This window comes from Oncorhynchus mykiss, chromosome 12 (genome assembly GCF_013265735.2).
Source record: "Oncorhynchus mykiss isolate Arlee chromosome 12, USDA_OmykA_1.1, whole genome shotgun sequence".
NCBI lineage: Eukaryota > Metazoa > Chordata > Actinopteri > Salmoniformes > Salmonidae > Oncorhynchus > Oncorhynchus mykiss.
In genome coordinates, this window is record NC_048576.1 from 6,781,549 (window position 1) to 6,804,060 (window position 22,512).

The following is a 22,512-nucleotide window of genomic DNA, read 5'->3' on the forward strand; positions in this document are numbered from 1 at the left end:
ACCATGTTTATTACCATGTTTATTACCATGTTTATAGTCATGTTTATTACCATGTTTATTATCATGTTTATTATCATGTTTATAGTCATGTTTATTACCATGTTTATTATCATGTTTATAGTCATGTTTATTACCATGTTTATTACCATGTTTATTACCATGTTTATTATCATGTTTATAGTCATGTTTATTACCATGTTTATTATCATGTTTATAGTCATGTTTATTACCATGTTTATTATCATGTTTATAGTCATGTTTATTACCATGTTTATTATCATGTTTATAGTCATAGTCATGTTTATTACCATGTTTATAGTCATGTTTATTACCATGTCTGATAGGATGGGACCTGTACAGGTCCCAGAGTAGAACTACAGGTCCCATCCTGTCAGAATAGAACTACAGATAGAACTACAGGTCCCATCCTATCAGAGTAGAACTACAGGTCCCATCCTGTCAGAGTAGAACTACAGATCCCATCCTGTCAGAATAGAACTACAGGTCCCATCCTGTCAGAGTAGAACTACAGATCCCATCCTGTCAGAATAGAACTACAGATCCCATCCTGTCAGAATAGAACTACAGATCCCATCCTATCAGAGTAGAACTACAGATCCCATCCTGTCAGAATAGAACTACAGGTCCCATCCTGTCAGAGTAGAACTACAGATCCCATCCTGTCAGAGTAGAACTACAGATCCCACCCTGTCAGAATAGAACTACAGATCCCATCCTGTCAGAATAGGACTACAGATCCCATCCTGTCAGAATAGAACTACAGGTTCCATCCTGTCAGAATAGGACTACATATTCCATCCTATCAGAGTAGAAATAGAGATCCCATCCTGTCAGAGTAGAACTACAGATTCCATCCTGTCAGAATAGGACTACAGATCCCAACAGACTACCCTGGTATGCTACTTGACTGTCCCTACAAGGTCACAGGGAGTAGAAGTATTCCCATACTGATTGATGCCTGAGAGAAAGATGCACTCACTCTCTCTTTCTCTCTTTCTCTCTCTCTCTCTCTCTCTCTCTCTCTCTCTCTCTCTCTCTCTCTCTCTCAAACACACACCAAACACACACCAACCACACACCAAACACACACACACGATAAAGTAGCCAACACACTGACTGATACCTGAGAGAATTCAATTCACTACTATTGCATTCTAATCCCGTAGACACCAATCTTTCTTAGAAATATAACTTGATGGAAAGCCAGCCCAGCGCCTGTCTGCATTTAATTCTGGCTCACATCTTTACGATCTGCATTAAAGGCTCACCAATAAACACCGCAGCAAAAGGGAAAGGTGGGAAGAGAGAGAGAGAGAGGGAGAGAGAGAGGGAGAGAGAGAGAGAGAGAGAGCATTATTTATTTCACACCATACTGCTGGCACCCACCAGATGTATGATTGAGACCTCTTGTTTAGTCTTTGATTTGTTCATCGGTATTCTAATATTGGGCTCTGACTTTAACCAATGATGCGGTCAGGTATCAGTCCCATTACTCAGAGCCTCGTTCATCTCTCCTTGATTGGTGGGAAAAACGTATTTGTTGTTGACAACACGATGCAGACATGAATTCAGGTGTCAGAATGAGGTTTTTAACTTTGATGCTTAATGTGTTTTTTTTTTACATCTACCTGTCTTTCCTCGGTAGACATTAATAACTTTACTTAATGTGTTTAGGTATAATACCTGTTGTCTTTAGGTTTCCAACATTTACTGTGTTTCATTTGCTACAGCTCCGTAGTTACTGTCTTCTAATAGCTGCTCAGCCGTAGACGGTGTAACTATCTGTTTTCTCGGATCTTAGGTGTGACTGTAGGTGTCACTGGTAGTTAACGCTAGTTAACTAGTTAAAATAACTGTCCAGTGATAATCTCACTTTTAAAATATAATATTCAGTTAACTCATATGCAAATAATGTTGTTGACTTGTTCTATACTCACACCTGTGACCAATTGGAGAGAAGAAAGAAAAAAAAAACACTTAAAAAAAAAGCTTGCTATTTCCTCATAGAACATGATGTCGCCTCCCCGAGGAGGATGAGCTGGCCAATCAACGGTCTAGAGGAGGATAAGTTGGCCAATCAGCAGTCTACTTGCATGAATATTTTTTATGACTTGTATACGCCCACACCATTCTGTTGTTGGGATAGGCTTACACTCCTGCTTTTTAATTAACATACTCAATTCTAAGGATCACTATTTCACAAATATTGTAAGTAATTATAGGTCATATTTCCTAGAAATCTGGAAACACTGTGCAGTTATTTTAGGCTAGTTCACTGGTCGTTGGGCTAGTAGCACCCTTATTAGTGGTAATGTAGCTCTGCTGTAGTCTGTCTCCTTTCTAATTGTCTTCTCTTTCTGTGTTTGTCACTTCCATCTTTCTCTTGTCTTTCCACTCCTCACTCCCTCACTTTTCTTGGTTGCATGGTTTATCTTCACTCACCCTTCACTCACCCTTCACTATCCCTTCACTAACCCTTCACTAATCCTTCACTATCCCTTCACTATCCCTTCACTATCCCTTCACTATCCCTTCACTAACCCTTCACTAACCCTGCACTAATCCTTCACTACCTCTTCACTCCCTCTTCACTCCCTCTTCACTAATCCTTCACTATCCCTTCACTATCTCTTCACTATCCCTTCACTATCCCTTCACTAACCCTTCACTCCCTCTTCACTAATCCTTCACTATCCCTTCAATATCCTTTCACTAACCCTTCACTAACCCTTCACTATCCCTTCACTAACCCTTCACTATCCCTTCACTATCCCTTCACTAACCCTTCACTAACCCTTCACTATCCCTTCACTATCCCTTCACTAATCCTTCACTAACCCTTCACTATCCCTTCACTATCCCTTCACTATCCCTTCACTAACCCTTCACTATCCCTTCACTATCCCTTCACTATCCCTTCACTAACCCTTCACTATCCCTTCACTAATCCTTCACTATCCTTCACTAATCCTTCACTATCCCTTCACTAATCCTTCACTATCCCTTCACTAATCCTTCACTATCCCTTCACTAATCCTTCACTATCCCTTCACTAATCCTTCACTATCCCTTCACTAATCCTTCACTATCCCTTCACTAATCCTTCACTAACCCTTCACTATCCCTTCACTAATCCTTCACTATCCCTTCACTAACCCTTCACTATCCCTTCACTATCCCTTCACTATCCCTTCACTAACCCTTCACTATCCCTTCACTATCCCTTCACTATCCCTTCACTATCCCTTCACTAACCCTTCACTATCCCTTCACTATCCCTTCACTATCCCTTCACTATCCCTTCATTAACCCTTCACTATCCCTTCACTAACCCTTCACTCACCCTTCACTAACTCTTCATTCGCTGCTCCATGGCTGTTTGTTGCATGTCCTAAATACTCCACATCCAGACTCCATTGATCCGTCAGACGACGATCTGTTCCATCTGTTTGATAAATATCCTACTCCCATGCCAGATACGTCCACCCCCATGATCCCCCCAGTAGGTGTCCAGGCCGTGGCCCTGACCCCAGACTCTGTCAGGGTCAGCTGGGCAGACAACTCCATGACCAAGAACCAGAAGACCACTGAGGTTCGCTACTACTCCGTCAAGTGGAAGACCAGCTACTCTACTAGCGGGAAGTTCAAGGTAAGGTCATGGGTTGTGTGTTTGTCTGTGGGCTTGTGTGTCTCTCGGCTCACGGCTGGTTTTCTACTTCAGTTATTTTTCATTTATGTTGAAATTCTGTCGCAAGAAATTTAAATTGGTAGGGTTATATTTTTGTTGCATTATTCTATTTTTGGAAACCTGTTTTCAGAAATATTGTTTGTCTTTAATAAATCCAGTGTTTATTGGTCACGTACACATATTTAGCAGATGCTATTGTGGGTGTAGCGAAATGCTTGTGTTTCTAGCTCCAGCAGTGTAGTAATATCTAACAATACGCACACATCTAAAAGGAAAATAATGGAATTAAGAAATACACTACTATCTATACAGTATTCAGACCCCTTGACTTTTTCCACATTTTGTAAAAAATAATTTCTCATCAATCTATACACAATAATGACAAAGCGAAAACATGTTTTTTTGAACATTTTGCAAATTAATAGTTATGCAAATACATAACTATTCAGACCCTTTGCTATGAGACCCGGAATTGAGCTCAGCTGCATCCTGTTTCCATTTATCCTCCTTGAGATGTTTATACAACTTCATTGGAGTCCACCTGTGGTCAATTCTATTGCTTGGACATGGAAAGGTGCACACCTGTCTATATAAAGGTCCCACAGTTGACAGTGCATGTCAGAGCAAAGACCAAGCCACGAGGTCGAAGAAGTTGTCCGTAGAGCTCCGAGACAGGATTGTGACAAAGGCACAGATCTGGGGAAGGGTACCAAAAAAATGTCTGCAGCATTGAAGCTCCCCAAGAACACAGTGGCCTCCATCATTCGTAAATGGAAGAAGTTCTGAACCACCAATACCCTTCCTAGAGCTGGCCGCCCGGCTAAACTGAGCAATCCGGGGAGAAGGGCCTTGGTCAAGGAGATGACCAAGAACCCGATGGTCACTCTGACAGAGCTCCAGAGTTCCTCTGTGGAGATGGGAGAACCTTCCAGAAGGACAACCACTCCACCAATCAGACCTTTATGTGTTTATTTATTTATTTTATTTAACCTTTATGGTATCTGTAGTTCTACTCTGACAGGATGGGATCTGTAGTTCTACTCTGACAGGATGGGATCTGTAGTTCTATTCTGACAGGATGGAACCTGTAGTCCTATTCTGACAGGATGGAACATGTAGTTCTATTCTGACAGGATGGGATCTGTAGTTATATTCTGACAGGATGGGAGCTGTAGTTCTATTCTGACACGATGGGATCTGTAGTTCTATTCTGACAGGATGGAACCTGTAGTTCTATTCTGACAGGATGGGATCTGTAGTTCTATTCTGACAGGGTGGGATGTTTTATTTATTTATTTATCTTTATTTAACAAGGCAAGTCAGTTAAGAACAAATTCTTATTTACACTGATGGTCTAGGAACAGGAAAAAGGCCTCCGGCTTGGACGTGGGCCTGGTATAATTTTATTTTATTTTTTAAAACAATATAAATATAGGACAAAACACATTTCACAACAAGAGAGACAACACTAAATAAAGGGAGACCTAAGACGACAACATAGCAAGGCAGCAACACATGACAACACGGCATGGTAGCAACACAACATGACAACAAGATGGTAGCAGCACAACATGGTAGCAACACAAAACATGATAGCAACACAACATGGTAGCAACACAACATGGTAGCAACACAACATGGTAGCAGCACAACATGGTAGCAGCACAACATGGTAGCAGCACAACATGGTAGCAGCACAACATGGTAGCAGCCCAACATGGTAGCAGAACAACATAGTAGCAGCACAACATGGTAGCAGAACAACATGGTAGCAGAACAACATGGTAGCAGCCCAACATGGTAGCAGCACAAAACATGGTAGCAGAACAACATGGTAGCAGCCCAACATGGTAGCAGCACAAAACATGGTATTAGCCCAACATGGTAGCAGCCCAACATGGTAGCAGCACAACATGGTAGCAGCACAACATGGTAGCAGCCCAACATGGTAGCAGCCCAACATGGTAGCAGCCCAACATGGTAGCAGCACAAAACATGGTATTAGCCCAACATGGTAGCAGCCCAACATGGTAGCAGCACAAAACATGGTAGCAGCACAACATAACAACAAGATGGTAGCAGCGCAACATGGTAGCAGCACAAAACATGGTAGCAGCCCAACATGGTAGAAGCCCAACATGGTAGCAGCACAAAACATGGTATTAGCCCAACATGGTAGCAACACAACATGGTAGCAGCACAAAACATGGTAGCAGCACAACATAACAACAACATGGTAGCAGCACAACATGGTAGCAGCACAACATGGTAGCAGCCCAACATGGTAGCAGCCCAACATGGTAGCAGCCCAACATGGTAGCAGCACAAGATGGTGCAAACATTATCACAGTCAACAGTACAAAGGTAAAGAAGGTAGATAGAACAACACATCACACGAAGCAGCCACAACTGATAAAAACTAGCTGCAGCCGCTAGCTGCAGCAAACTGAAAAGACATGCGAACCAGGGATGTGTGTGTTTTGGGGACCTTCAACAAAATGTGATTGGCAGAACAGGTGTTGTATGTGGAGGCAGAGATGACCAGTTTACAGAGGAGCATAGAGTGCAGTGATATGTTCTATAAGGAGCATTGGTGGCAAATCTGATGGCCGAATGGTAAAGAACATCTAGCCACTCGAGTGCACCCTTACCTGCCAATCTATAAATTACATCTCCTTAGTCTAGCATGGGTAGGATGGTCAGAAGAGAGATGACAGTAGCTACTGCCAGGTAGTGAGAGTAGAGATGACAGTAGGGAGGTATAGATGACAGTATCTACTGTCAGGTTGTGAGAGTGGAGATGACAGTAGCTACTGCCAGGTAGTGAGAGTAGAGATGACAGTAGGGAGGGTAGAGATGACAGAAGGGAGAGTAGAGATGACAGTATCTACTGTCAGGTAGTGAGAGTGGAGATGACAGTAGGGAGAGTAGAGATGAAAGTAGGGAGAGTAGAGATGAAAGTATCTACTGTCAGGTAGTCAGAGTGGAGATGACAGTAGGGAGAGTAGAGATGACAGTATCTACTGTCAGGTAGTGAGAGTAGAGATGACAGTAGGGAGAGTAGAGATGACAGTAGGGAGAGTAGAGATGACAGTATCTACTGTCAGGTAGTGAGAGTGGAGATGACAGTAGCTACTGCCAGGTAGTGAGAGTAGAGATGACAGTAGGGAGGTATAGATGACAGTAGCTACTGCCAGGTAGGGAGAGTAGAGATGACAGTATCTACTGTCAGGTAGTGAGAGTGGAGATGACAGTAGCTACTGCCAGGTAGTGAGAGTAGAGATGACAGTAGGGAGGTATAGATGACAGTAGCTACTGCCAGGTAGGGAGAGTAGAGATGACAGTATCTACTGTCAGGTAGTGAGAGTGGAGATGACAGTAGCTACTGCCAGGTAGAGATGACAGTAGGGAGAGTAGAGATGAAAGTAGGGAGAGTAGAGATGACAGTATCTACTGTCAGGTAGTGAGAGTGGAGATGACAGTAGCTACTGCCAGGTAGAGATGACAGTAGGGAGAGTAGAGATGACAGTAGCTACTGTCAGTTAGTGAGAGTGGAGATGACAGTAGCTACTGCCAGGTTGAGATGACAGTAGGGAGAGTAGAGATGACAGTATCTACTGTCAGGTAATGAGAGTGGAGATGACAGTAGCTACTGCCAGGTAGGGAGAGTAGAGATGACAGTAGCTACTGCCAGGTAGTGAGAGTGGAGATGACAGTAGCTACTGCCAGGTAGAGATGACAGTAGGGAGAGTAGAGATGACAGTATCTACTGTCAGGTAGTGAGAGTGGAGATGACAGTAGCTACTGCCAGGTAGAGATGACAGTAGGGAGAGTAGAGATGACAGTAGGGAGAGTAGAGATGACAGTAGATACTGCCAGGTAGGGAGAGTAGAGATGACAGCAGCTACTGCCGGGTGGGGGAGAGTAGAGATGACAATAGCTACTGCCAGGTAGGGAGAGTAGAGATGACAGTAGCTCTGGAGAGAGAGAGAGAGAGAGAGAGAGAGAGGGAGAGAAAGAGAGAGAGAGAGAGAGAGAGAGAGAGAGAGAGCGAGAGAGAGAGAGAGAGAGAGAAGCATCAACCAGTGGGTCTTGTGACGGGTTTACAGAGATGACCAGTTTACGGAGGAGTATAGAGTGCAGTGATGTGTCCTATAAGGAGCATTGGTGGCAAATCTGATGATCGAATGGTAAGGAACATCTAGCCGCTCGAGAGCACCCTTACCTGCCAATCTATAAATTGTGTCTCTGTAATCTAGCTTGGGTAGGATGGTTATCTGAATCAGGGTTAGTTTGGCAGCTGGGGTGAAAGAGGAGCGATTACGATGGAGGAAACCTGAAGAAATTCGGCTTGTCACCAAAAGCACTCACAAACTTCTACAGATGCACAATCGAGAGCATCCTGTCGGGCTGTATCACCGCCTGGTATGGCAACTGCTCCGCCCACAACCGTAAGGCTCTCCAGAGGGTAGTGAGGTCTGCACAACGCATCACCGGGGGCAAACTACCTGCCCTCCAGGACACCTACACCACCCGATGTCACAAGAAGGCCATAAAGATCATCAAGGACAACAACCACCCGAGCCACGGCCTGTTCACCCCGCTATCATCCAGAAGGCGAGGTCAGTACAGGTGCATCAAAGCAGGGACCGAGAGACTGAAAAACAGCTTCTATCTCAAGGCCATCAGACTGTTAAACAGCCACCACTAACATTGAGTGGCTGCTGCCAACACACTGACTCAACTCCAGCCACTTTAATAATGGAAATGTATGTAAAATATATCACTAGCTACTTTAAACAATGCTACTTAATATAATGTTTACATACCCTACATTACTCATCTCATATGTATATACTGTACTCTATATCATCTACTGCATCTTTATGTAATACATGTATCACTAGCCACTTTAAACAATGCTCCTTAATATAATGTTTACATACCCTACATTACTCATCTCATATGTATATACTGTACTCGATACCATCTACTGTATCTTGCCTATGCCGCTCTGTACCATCACTCATTCATATATCTTTATGTACATATTCTTTATCCCTTTACACTTGTGTGTATAAGGTAGTAGTTGTGGAATTGTTAGGTTAGATTACTCGTTGGTTATTACTGCATTGTCGGAACTAGAAGCACAAGCATTTCGCTAAACTCGCATTAACATCCGCTAACCATGTGTATGTGACAAATACATTTGATTTGATTTGAAACCAAGTCTAGATTTAACTTTAGCCTGCAGCTTTGATTTAGGGGAATCATCTGCATGTAAATGGATGAGCGAGCTTCCTACTCCCTGAGCTATGTTGTTGATGTAAATTGAGAAGAGCGTGGGACCTAGGATTGAGCCTTGGGGTACTCCCTTGTTGACAGGCAGTGGCTGAGACAGCAGATGTTGCGCTCTTTGAGAGAGGTAGTTAGGCCAAAGACCCCTCAGAGACACAAATACTCCTTAGCCGGCCCACAAGAATGGAAGGATCTACCGTATCAAACGCTTCGGCCAAGTCAATAAAAATAGCAGCACAACATTGATTGGAATCAAGGGAAATGGTGACATCATTGAGGACCTTTAAGGTTGCAGTGACACATCCATAACCTGAGCGGAAACCAGATTGCAATACCCGAGAGAATACTATAGACATCAAGAAGGCCAGTCAGTTGATTATCGAATCGTTTTTCCAACACTTTTAATAAACAGTTAGGATCAGTTTGATCTCCCCCTTTAAATAAAGGATGAACTGTGGCTGCCTTCCAAGCAATGGGAACCTCCCCAGAAAGGAGAGACAGGTTAAAAAGGTTGGAGACAGGCTTGGTGATGATAGGGGCAGCAACCTTAAAGAAGAAAGGGTCTAAACCTTCCAAGCAATGGGAACCTCCCCAGAAAGGAGAGACAGGTTAAAAAGGTTGGAGACAGGCTTGGTGATGATAGGGGCAGCAACCTTAAAGAAGAAAGGGTCTAAACCTTCCAAGCAATGGGAACCTCCCCAGAAAGGAGAGGATAAAAAGGTTGGAGATAATGTAACGGCTTTCTTATTCCTCTTCTGAGGAAGAGTAGCAAGGATCGGACCAATACGCAGCGTGGTAAGGGTTCATCTTGTTTTTTTTTATAAGAACACTGAACAAAACAATAAACGACAACGTGACAAAACAAAACCGAAACAGTTCCGTGTGGAAACAAACACTGACAACGGAAAATAAACACCCACAACTCAAAAGTGAAATTGGGCTACCTAACAACGATTGACAGCGGCCTCTGATTGAGAACCATACCAGGCCGAACACAGAAAATCCCAAATCATAGACAAACTAACATAGACAACCCACCCAACTCACGCCCTGACCATACTAAAACAAAGACATGACAAAGGAACTAAGGTCAGAACGTGACGGATAGGCTTGCTGATGATAGGGGCAGCAACCTTAAAGAAGAAATGGTCTAAACCTTCTGACCCGATACGTTTTTTTGGGGTCAAGTTTAAGGAGCTCCTTTAGCACCTCGGACTCAGTGACTGCCTGCAGGGAGAAACTTTGTAGCGGGGCAGGGGAAAAAGAGGGAGTAGCATCGGGATAGTTGCATTAGAAGGGATGGGAGATGAGGAAATGTTGGACGGGCAAGGTGACATGGCTGAGTCAAATAGGAATCCTGACTTAATGAAGTAATGATTAAAGAGCTCAGCCATGTGCTTCTTGTCAGTAACAACCACATCATCAACATTAACATTAAGGGACATGGGCAGCTGTGAGGAGGAGGGTTTATTCTCCAGGTTTTTAACCAATTTCCAGAACTTCTTGGGGTTAGACCCACAGAGAGAGAACTGCTCCTTAATGTAACTAACTTTGGCCTTCCGGATAGCCTGAGTGCACTTAATTCTCATTTGCCTGAACGAGAGCCAGTCAGCCCGAGTACATGTGTGCTGAGCATTTAGCCAAATGCAATTCTTGAGGTGGGGTAACTCTGCAAGATCACGAACCAGTTGCTGAACCTGTTTTTAATTCTTTAAGTGTTTGTTAACAATACCACTGAAAATATAAAAAAAATAAGGTTCAAGTGTCTTCGACAGAAGGGATCAAGCTGATTCTATACCATTTTACACAGGCCAGTTCATGTTCATTAAAGTTTTTTAGCAAGCGTCTATGACAAATCAGGACAGATCGTTTCACTGAGCAGCCATTACGACCACAGGCTGTAAAACAGTGATCACTAAGGTCATTACAGAAAACACCAGACTGATACCTATCAGGATTATTTGTAAGGATAACATCGAGGAGAGTAGCCTTTTATGGGTGTTTGGAGTCAAACCTTGTGGGATTGGTAATGTTCTAAGAAAGATTTAGGGAGTCCCATTGCTTTAGGACTTGGTCAGGTGGTTTAAGCATGTCCCAGTTTAGGTCACCTAGGATGAATTCAGACTTAGTGTAAGGGGCCAGGAGAGAGCTTAGGGCAGGTAGGGTACAGGCCGGTGCAGATGGAGGACGATAGCACCTAACAACAGTCAACAAAGAGCTATTTGAAAGTTTAATGCTTAAAACCAGCAAATCAAATTGTTTGGGGACAGACTTGGTGGAGACAACCGAGCACTGAAGGTGATCCTTGGTAAAGATTGCCACTCCCCCCACCTTTGGAAGATCTGTCTTGCCGAAAAAGGTTATAACCAGAAAGGTTAACATCAGTATTCAAAACCCTCTTTTTGAACCACGTCTCAGTAATGACTAACACATCTGGATTGGAGCTGTGAACCCACACTTTCAATTGATCCATTTTAGGTAATAAACTTCTAGTGTTAACGTGCAGAAAACCCAGGCTTTTATGAGAGCAGAAATCAGTGAAGCAGATATCAGAGCACAAGTCAGATTTGGGGCTAGCAGCAGTAGATGGGCCAGGGTGTACATGCACATTTCCAGATATCATCAGCAGTACTACAATCAAGGCATGGCAGAGGACAGGGAGAGATCTGCAGTGCTGATATATGACATCTGAATGTGCATCAGATGGCAACAAGATCATGTTGTACCGCAATTTCATCAGGTAGCAATACAAACTGGTGAGAGGTGGTTAGAATAGGATGGGAGGCCAAAAGTCAGTGTAACCAATAGAGAGTCCGAGTCCCGAGTGTGGGAACAAACATAGTCGGTACCACGGTTGGGTGAAGAAAGTTTGTAGTCAACGAAGTATGCAGGAGTCATGAGGCAAATAGCAAAATAGCTAAATGGACCATTTTTATTTTATTTTTTATATATAACGACTTGAGGCTAGCCATTGTAAGTTCAGAGTGGACAGATAGAAGCCACTCCTCAGTAAAAGGCACATGACAGTCTGCTTGGAGTTTGCCAAAAGGCACCTGTCTGGCCACTCTCAGACAATGAGAAACAAAATTCTCTGATCTGATGAAACCAAGATTGAACTCTTTGGCCTGAATGCCAAGAGTCTCATCTGGAGGAAACCTGGCACCATCCCTACGGTGAAGCATGGTGTTGGCAGCATCATGCTGTGGGGATGTTTTTCAGTGGCAGGGACTGGGAGACTAGTCAGGATGGAGGGAAAAAGAACGGAGCAAAGTACAGAGAGATCCTTGATGAAAACCTGGAGATGATCAATTGATCTCAAATTAGGTATTTTTTCTGTTTTTTATTTTTAAAACCTTTTGCAAAAATTTATATAAAAAACTCTTTATGGGGTATTGTGATGTCATTATGGGTTATTGTGATGTCATTATGGGGTATTGTGATGTCATTATGGGGTATTGTCTGTAGATTGATGAGGGCAAAAAAACTATTTTATACATTTTAGAATAAGGCTGTAATGTAACAAAATGTGGAAAAGTCAAAAGGTCTGAATACTTTCTGAATGCCACTGTACTTATGAAATGAACAGGTCGTGACTCGGGTGGCTGAGGTCCTTGATGATCTTTTTGTCCTTCCTGTGACATCGGGTGCTATAGGTGTCCTGGGGGGCAGTTAGTTTGCCCCCAGTGATGTGTTGGGCAGACCGCACCACCCTCTGGAGAGTCCTATGGATGAGGACGGTACAATTGCCGTACCAGGCAGTGTGATACAGACAGGATGCTCTCCATGGTGGATCTGTAAAAGTTTGTGAGGGTCTTAAGGGCCAAGCCAAATTTCTTCAGCCTCCTGAGGTATTGTGTTCACCCAGCAGGCTTGATTTAAACTACCGGCTCAATGAGGACCTGCTGTGGGGTTATTGCTCATTAAAAAAAAACGTTTTTGAGCTCTAATGTTTTTCCTAGACAGTCTCCCTTTTTTAAAAGGTTCTATTTTACCTTTATACAACTAGGCAAGTCAGTTAAGAACAAATTCTTATTTTCATTGACGGCCTAGGAACGGTGGGTTAACTGCCTGTTCATGGGCAGAACGACAGATTTGTACCTTGTCATCTCGGGGATTCGTGCTGTGCTCTCCCTACTGATCTCGTCATTTGATTTGATATATTTTTGGGGTGGCAAAACATTTTAATAGTTAAAAAGTACAAAGCCCAAAGGACATGAGACTGTTATACACCGGTGGGGTCCTCTGACAGAATAGTTTTGATGTTATGTTCTTTCTGTCTCTAGTCTGCAGACACTACAGCCCTCAGCCACACCGTCACTGGCCTCAAACCCAACACCATGTATGAGTTTGCTGTCATGGTCACCAAGGGCCGTAAGTCCAGCACGTGGAGTATGACAGCTCACGCCACTACGTACGAAGCAGGTGAGGAGCGCTGTCTTTTCTCAACCTCGATCCCTCTCTGTCGCTCTCTCGTTGTCTTTCTCTCTCGTTGTCTTTCTCTCTCTCTCTCTCTCTCGTTGTCTTTGTCTCATTGTCTGTCTCTCTCTCTCGTTGTCTTTCTCTCGTTGTCTTTCTCTCTCGTTGTCTTTCTCTCTCTCTCTCTCTCTCTCTCTCGTTGTCTCTCTCTCTCTCTCTCGTTGTCTTTCTCTCTCTCTCGTTGTTTTTCTCTCTCTCTCTTTCTCTCTCTCTCTCTCGTTGTCTTTCTCTCTCTCTCTCGTTGTCTTTCTCACTCTCTCTCTCTCTCTCTCTCGTTGTCTCTCTCTCTCTCTCTCTCTCTCTCTCTCGTTGTCTTTCTCTCTCTCGTTGTCTTTCTCTCTCTCTCTCTCGTTGTCTTTCTCTCTCTCTCTTTCTCTCTCTCTCTTGTTGTCTTTCTCTCTCTCTCTCGTTGTCTTTCTCTCGTTGTCTTTCTATCTCTCTTTCTCTCTCTCTCTCTCTCGTTGTCTTTCTCTCTCTCTCTTTCTCTTGTTGTCTTTCTCTCTCTCTCTCTCTCTCTCTCTCTCTCTGTCTCGTTGCCTTTCTCACTCTCTCGTTGTCTTTCTCACTCTCTCGTTGTCTTTCTCTTTCTCTCTCTCTCTCTCTCTCTCTCTCTCTCTCTCTCTCTCTCTCTCTCTCTCTCTCTGTCTCGTTGTCTTTCTCACTCTCTCGTTGCCTTTCTCACTCTCTCGTTGCCTTTCTCACTCTCTCTCTCTCTCTCTCTCTCTCTGTCTCCTTGTCTTTCTCACTCTCGTTGTCTTTCTCTCTCTCTCTCTCTCACTAAAGTTTAGCGTCATTACTTTATTACATTGCTCAACATTGCTAAACATGTTCTTAACATTTGTCATAATTAGTTAAAGCAGTGAATTTGTATCAGCTCTCGTCGGACTGCATACTTTCCGACATTTTATTCAAATCTGAAAACGTGAAGCCACGCCCATTTTCTGAAGAATTGTATTATGGGCCCTAAATAGTGTCCACTGCTTGTATACTTGGAAGATTAAGAAAACGGAAGAAAACGCTTTAGAATATATAACAAATATACAGCAGCAAGAACAACAGTATGTGAACCCTTTGGAATGACCTGGATTTCTGCATCAATTGGTCATCACATTTGATCTGATCTTCATCTAAGTCACAACAACAGACAAACACAGTCCACTTAAACTAATAACACACAAACTATTGATGTCTTAATTGAACAATTATACGTTTTCATGTCTTAATTGAACACACCGTGTAAACATTCACAGTGCATGGTGGGAAAAGTATGTGAACCCTTGGATTTAATAACTGGTTGACCCTCCTTTGGCAGCAATAACCTCAACCAAACGTTTTCTGTAGTCGGGAATCAGACCTGCACAACGGTCAGGAGGAATTTTGGACCATTCTTCTTTACAAAACTGTTTCAGTTCAGCAATATTCTTGGGATGTCTGGTGTGAACCGCTCTCTTGACGTCATGCCACAGCATCTCAATTGGGTTGAGGTCAGGATTGACTGGGCCACTCCAGAAGGCGTATTGTTGATTTACTTCTGTGTTTTGGGTCATTGTCCTGTTACATCACCCAACTTCTGTCGAGCTTCAATTGGCAGACAGATAGCCTAACATTCTCCTGCAAAATGTCTTGATACACTTGGGAATTCATTTTTCCGTTGATGGTGTCCTCCCATTAACTCCATTCTTGTTTAGTGTTTTACGTATTGTAGACTCGTCAACAGAGATGTTACCATGTTCCAGAGATTTCTGTAAGTCCTGAGCTGACACTCTGGGATTCTTCTTAACCTCATTGAGCATTCTGCGCTGTGCTCTTGCAGTTATCTTTGCAGGATGGCCACTCCTAGGGAGAGCAGCAACCGTGCTGAAATTATAGACAATTTGTCTTACTGTGGACTGACTTTTATACAAACTTTTGTGACCTTTTCCAGCTTTATGCAAGTCAACAATTCTTAATATTAGGTCTTCTGAGATCTCTTTTGTTCGAGGCATGGTTCACATCAGGCAATGCTTCTTGTGAACAGCAAACTCAATTTTAGTGAGTGTTTTTTTATAGGGCAAGGCAGCTCTAACCAACATCTCCAATCTCGTCTCATTGATTGGACTACAGGTTAGCGAACTCCTGACTCCCATTAGCGTTTGGAGAAGTCATTATCCAAGGGGTTCACATACTTTTTCCAACCTACACTGTGAGTGTTACAGGGTAGCCTAGTGGTTAGAGCGTTGGACTAGTAACCACAAGGTTGCAAGTTCATATCCCTGAGCTGTACAAATCTGTCGTTCTGCCCCCTGAACAAGGCAGTTAACCCACTGTTCCTAGGCCGTCATTGAAAATAAGAATTTGTTCTTAACTGACTTGCCTAGTTAAATAAATGTAAAAAAATATATATAGACAAGAAAAATACATTAATTAGTTTAAGCACACTGTGTGTGTCTATTGTTGTGACTTAGATGAAGATCCGATCACATTTGATGACCAATTTAAGCAGAAATCCAGGTTCCCTCCTGGTATAGTACACTGGTCCTGCTGCATGGCCAGGAGGGAACCAGGATTCACACTCAAGTTATAAAACCAACGCACATAATTTTTTCTTCTATAACTGAAAAAAAAATGTTCTGCACAAAAAAATAATTGCACCGGCTTGTGGAGACAGATCCAGATCCATTGTGTCAAACCTACGTCAGTTATAGGATTAACAATCTACGTGAGGATTTTGCTTAGTCACATGACTACAGGCTACGTTAACACAGGCAGACCCATTTAGATTTTGTTTCACACTAATTCTCACTAATTGGACAAAATATCAGCGTTGGGCTACCTGTGTAAACGCAGTCTCAGAGCCTCTGTTTGGTCATTTAAAGGACAGCGTGTTAAATGTGACCTGACCTAGTTCAGATCACTAGCAGGTTTTAATCAGCTTTGTCGTAATGTAATGCTCTGTTAGAAGGAATGTTCTCTGGTAAACCCCTGACCCCCTCAGTCTCCCTCAGGTAATCTATCACAATTACTGAGAACATCATAGGAGTCCTGATACGTGTTTGGACTATGTTGGCTAGTGATTGCTTTTAACATTGTTTGGGCCTGCGTCCCAAATGGGACCCTATTCCCTATATAGTGCACTACTTTAGACCAGAGCCATATGGAACCCTATCCCCTATATAGTGCACTACTTTAGACCAGAGCCCTATGGAACCCTTTTCCCTATATATAGTGCACTACTTTAGCCCAGGACCCTATGGAACCTTATTCCCTATATATAGTGCACTACTTTAGACCAGAGCCCTATGGAACCCTATTCCCTATATAGTGCACTACTTTAGACCAGAGCCCTATGGAACCCTATTCCCTATATAGTGCACTACTTTAGACCAGAGCCCTATGGAACCCTATTCCCTATATAGTGCACTACTTTAGACCAGAGCCCTATGGAACCCTATTCCCTATATAGTGCACTACTTTAGACCAGAGCCCTATGGAACCCTATTCCCTATATAGTGCACTACTTTAGACCAGAGCCCTATGGAACCCCATTCCCAATGTAGTGCAGTACTTTAGACCAGAACCCTATGGAACCCTATTCCCTATATAGTGCACTACTTTAGACCAGAGCCCTATGGAACCCTATTCCCTATATAGTGCACTACTTTAGACCAGAGCCCTATGGAACCCTATTCCCTATATAGTGCACTACTTTAGACCAGAGCCCTATGGAACCCTATTCCCTATATAGTGCACTATTTTAGACCAGAGCCCTATGGAACCCTATTCCCTATATAGTGCACTACTTTAGACCAGAGCCCTATGGAACCCTATTCCCTATATAGTGCACTACTTTAGACCAGAGCCCTATAGAACCCTATTCCCTATATAGTGCACTACTTTAGACCAGAGCCCTATGGAACCCTATTCCCTATATAGTGCACTACTTTAGACCAGAGTCCTATAGAACCCTATTCCCTATATATAGTGCACTACTTTAGACCAGAGCCCTATAGAACCCTATTCCCTATATAGTGCACTACTTTAGACCAGAGCCCTATGGAACCCTATTCCCTATATAGTGCACTACTTTAGACCAGAGCCCTATGGAACCCTATTCCCTATATAGTGCACTACTTTAGACCAGAGCCCTATGGAACCCTATTCCCTATATAGTGCACTACTTTAGACCAGAGCCCTATGGAACCCTATTCCCTATATAGTGCACTACTTTAGACCAGAGCCCTATGGAACCCTATTCCCTATATAGTGCACTACTTTAGACCAGAGCCCTATGGAACCCTATTCCCTATGTAGTGCACTACTTTAGACCAGAGCCCTATGGAACCCTATTTCCTATATATAGTGCACTACTTTAGACCAGAGCCCTATGGAACCCTATTCCCTATATATAGTGCACTACTTTAGACCAGAGCCCTATGGAACCCTATTCCCTATGTAGTGCACTACTTTAGACCAGAGCCCTATGGAACCCTATTCCCTATATAGTGCACTACTTTAGACCAGAGTCCTATGGAACCCTATTCCCTATATAGTGCACTACTTTAGACCAGAGCCCTATGGAACCCTATTCCCTATATATAGTGCACTACTTTAGACCAGAGCCCTATGGAACCCTATTCCCTATATATAGTGCACTACTTTAGACCAGAGGCCTATGGATCCCTATTCCCTATATAGTGCACTACTTTAGACCAGAGCCCTATGGAACCCTATTCCCTATATATAGTGCACTACTTTAGACCAGAGCCCTATGGAACCCTATTCCCTATATATAGTGCACTACTTTAGACCAGAGCCCTATGGAACCCTATTCCCTATATATAGTGCACTACTTTAGACCAGAGCCCTATGGAACCCTATTCCCTATATAGTGCACTACTTTAGACCAGAGTCCTATGGAACCCTATTCCCTATTTATAGTGCACTACTTTAGACCAGAGCCCTATGGAACCCTATTCCCTATATAGTGCACTACTTTAGACCAGAGCCCTATGGAACCCTATTCCCTATATATAGTGCACTACTTTAGACCAGAGCCCTATGGAACCCTATTCCCTATATAGTGCACTACTTTAGACCAGAGTCCTATGGAACCCTATTCCCTATATATAGTGCACTACTTTAGACCAGAGGCCTATGGATCCCTATTCCCTATATAGTGCACTACTTTAGACCAGAGCCCTATGGAACCCTATTCCCTATATATAGTGCACTACTTTAGACCAGAGCCCTATGGAACCCTATTCCCTATATATAGTGCACTACTTTAGACCAGAGCCCTATGGAACCCTATTCCCTATATAGTGCACTACTTTAGACCAGAGCCCTATGGAACCCTATTCCCTATATAGTGCACTACTTTAGACCAGAGCCCTATGGAACCCTATTCCCTATATAGTGCACTATTTTAGACCAGAGCCCTATGGAACCCTATTCCCTATATAGTGCACTACTTTAGACCAGAGCCCTATGGAACCCTATTCCCTATATAGTGCACTACTTTAGACCAGAGCCCTATAGAACCCTATTCCCTATATAGTGCACTACTTTAGACCAGAGCCCTATGGAACCCTATTCCCTATATAGTGCACTACTTTAGACCAGAGTCCTATAGAACCCTATTCCCTATATATAGTGCACTACTTTAGACCAGAGCCCTATAGAACCCTATTCCCTATATAGTGCACTACTTTAGACCAGAGCCCTATGGAACCCTATTCCCTATATAGTGCACTACTTTAGACCAGAGCCCTATGGAACCCTATTCCCTATATAGTGCACTACTTTAGACCAGAGCCCTATGGAACCCTATTCCCTATATAGTGCACTACTTTAGACCAGAGCCCTATGGAACCCTATTCCCTATATAGTGCACTACTTTAGACCAGAGCCCTATGGAACCCTATTCCCTATATAGTGCACTACTTTAGACCAGAGCCCTATGGAACCCTATTCCCTATGTAGTGCACTACTTTAGACCAGAGCCCTATGGAACCCTATTTCCTATATATAGTGCACTACTTTAGACCAGAGCCCTATGGAACCCTATTCCCTATATATAGTGCACTACTTTAGACCAGAGCCCTATGGAACCCTATTCCCTATGTAGTGCACTACTTTAGACCAGAGCCCTATGGAACCCTATTCCCTATATAGTGCACTACTTTAGACCAGAGTCCTATGGAACCCTATTCCCTATATAGTGCACTACTTTAGACCAGAGCCCTATGGAACCCTATTCCCTATATATAGTGCACTACTTTAGACCAGAGCCCTATGGAACCCTATTCCCTATATATAGTGCACTACTTTAGACCAGAGGCCTATGGATCCCTATTCCCTATATAGTGCACTACTTTAGACCAGAGCCCTATGGAACCCTATTCCCTATATATAGTGCACTACTTTAGACCAGAGCCCTATGGAACCCTATTCCCTATATATAGTGCACTACTTTAGACCAGAGCCCTATGGAACCCTATTCCCTATATATAGTGCACTACTTTAGACCAGAGCCCTATGGAACCCTATTCCCTATATAGTGCACTACTTTAGACCAGAGTCCTATGGAACCCTATTCCCTATTTATAGTGCACTACTTTAGACCAGAGCCCTATGGAACCCTATTCCCTATATAGTGCACTACTTTAGACCAGAGCCCTATGGAACCCTATTCCCTATATATAGTGCACTACTTTAGACCAGAGCCCTATGGAACCCTATTCCCTATATAGTGCACTACTTTAGACCAGAGTCCTATGGAACCCTATTCCCTATATATAGTGCACTACTTTAGACCAGAGGCCTATGGATCCCTATTCCCTATATAGTGCACTACTTTAGACCAGAGCCCTATGGAACCCTATTCCCTATATATAGTGCACTACTTTAGACCAGAGCCCTATGGAACCCTATTCCCTATATATAGTGCACTACTTTAGACCAGAGCCCTATGGAACCCTATTCCCTATATATAGTGCACTACTTTAGACCAGAGCCCTATGGAACCCTATCCCCTATATAGTGCACTACTTTAGACCAGAGTCCTATGGAACCCTATTCCCTATATAGTGCACTACTTTAGACCAGAGCCCTATGGAACCCTATTCCCTATATATAGTGCACTACTTTAGACCAGAGCCCTATGGAACCCTATTCCCTATATATAGTGCACTACTTTAGACCAGAGCCCTATGGAACCCTATTCCCTATATATAGTGCACTACTTTAGACCACAACCCGTTGTGCACTAAAAGGGAAGAGGGCAGTACAGTATGTAGGGAATATGGTGCTATTTGGGAACACAAACCGTTCTTGAAACGTGTGTTTTGTTATTGATTGCTTTTCAGAAACACAGAAATAACAAGTAAAAAGATATGAAACGTGTTGGAAATGGAAACACAGGAACCTATGTTTTTGGTTTGATCTTTGAACAAACCTTTCAATTACAAAAAACAGCTCTACTGTTCTATGGGGATGTGAATTCCTGTGGTTCTTATAAACGAAGACGTTGATGTTTTCATTTCAGTTCATGCAGCTCCAGCATTGTTTTCAGGAGAGATCGAGAGCTGGTCTGTGTTTATGATATAGCTTCACATTCGGTCAACATTTGTGTTTCTAGCCACAGGAGAGAACGCGCTCGGCTCAAAGCACGTGGACTCTCTGTTTATGCTGTTTATGGGAACCAGCATACATGTTCGGTAGCCTTGATTTCCCCCAAAAACACCTTCAGAAACAACTAACTTGTGAGCCTGTTGGCAGATGATATTCCAGAGCCAGTCTCTTTGGACAGACCACCTCTGTCAGGCTTAACGGCAGTTTCCCGTTATTACACAATTAATACAAACTCAAATTAACAACAGTGTGACCCCCTGATCTCTACTTCCTGTTCCTCGCCACTCCTGATTGGCTGAAACTTGTCATTTCCTTTCTCTCTCTTTACCTGATTGGTTGACAGCTCCCAGCTCCGCACCTAAGGACCTGACGGTGATCAGCAGGGAGGGAAGACCCAGAGCCATCCTGATCAGCTGGCAACCCCCCATGGAGGCTAACGGACGAGTCATGGGTAAGAAGAACTGCCATCCCCGGCTTAGACTGTTATTTAGTTAGCCTGAGTGTGCCCCTAACCACGCCCATAACCACGCCCCCAATCACGCCCCTAACCACGCCCTGAATCACGCCCATTAAACATGCCCATGACCACGTCCCTAACCGAACCCCTAACCACGCCCCTTAAACGCGCCCCTAACCACGCCCTAGCCACACCCCTAACCACACCCCCTAACTTCGCCTTAACAACACCCCTAACCACTCCCCTAACCACACCCATAACCACGCCCCTAACCGCGCTTCTAACAGCGCCCTTATCCACGCCCCACACCAAGGCACTAACCACGCCCCTAACAACGCACCTAACAACACCCCTAACCCCCTCTCCCCTGGCTGTAATGTAGCCTGGGTCACAGATCTGTTTTGGCATGATAATGATTGACAAGGAGTTGGGAAGACAACACGAAGAGATGTGGGACCAACTCTGTGTGGTCCAGCCTGTCTCCCCCTCCTCCCTCTCCCTATTACACCTTCCTCCTTCCCTCCTTTCCTCCTTCCTTTCTTCCCCTCCTCTCCCTTTCACTCCTCCTTTCTCCTATCCTCCCCCTACTCTCCTCTTCTCTCCTCTTCCCCCCCTCCTCCATCCTCCTCCTCCTTCTCCTCCTCCCCTTCTCATTCATCCTCCCTTCCTCCTCCTCCATCCTCCATTCCTCCTCTTCCTCCTCCTCCATCCTCCCCTCCTCCTCCTCTCCCTCCTCCTCATCTCCTCCTCTTCCTCCTCCTTCCTCCCTTCCTCCTCTTCCTCCTCCATCATCCCTTCCACCTCCTCCTCCTCCATCCTCCCCTCCTCTTCTTCCTCCTCTTCCTCCTCCATCCTCCCCTCCTCCTCGTCACAACACACATGAAATAAAGAAACGTACAGTCAATAACACAATAGAAAAAATCTGATGCTGATGTTTAAAGTTAGTGGGAGGGAGATATGA

At 43.7% G+C, this 22,512-nt stretch overlaps 1 protein-coding gene across 1 annotated transcript in view; it reads left to right on the top strand.

The window, feature by feature from the left end:
- Positions 1-22,512, top strand: part of dcc (DCC netrin 1 receptor) — a 600,603-nt gene that overhangs the window by 479,823 nt on the left and 98,268 nt on the right. The window contains exons 17-19 of the mRNA XM_036936778.1: positions 3,498-3,670; positions 13,291-13,429; positions 21,438-21,545. Coding sequence (XP_036792673.1) covers positions 3,498-3,670; positions 13,291-13,429; positions 21,438-21,545 — 420 coding nt within the window. The remainder of the gene's footprint in view (positions 1-3,497; positions 3,671-13,290; positions 13,430-21,437; positions 21,546-22,512) is intronic.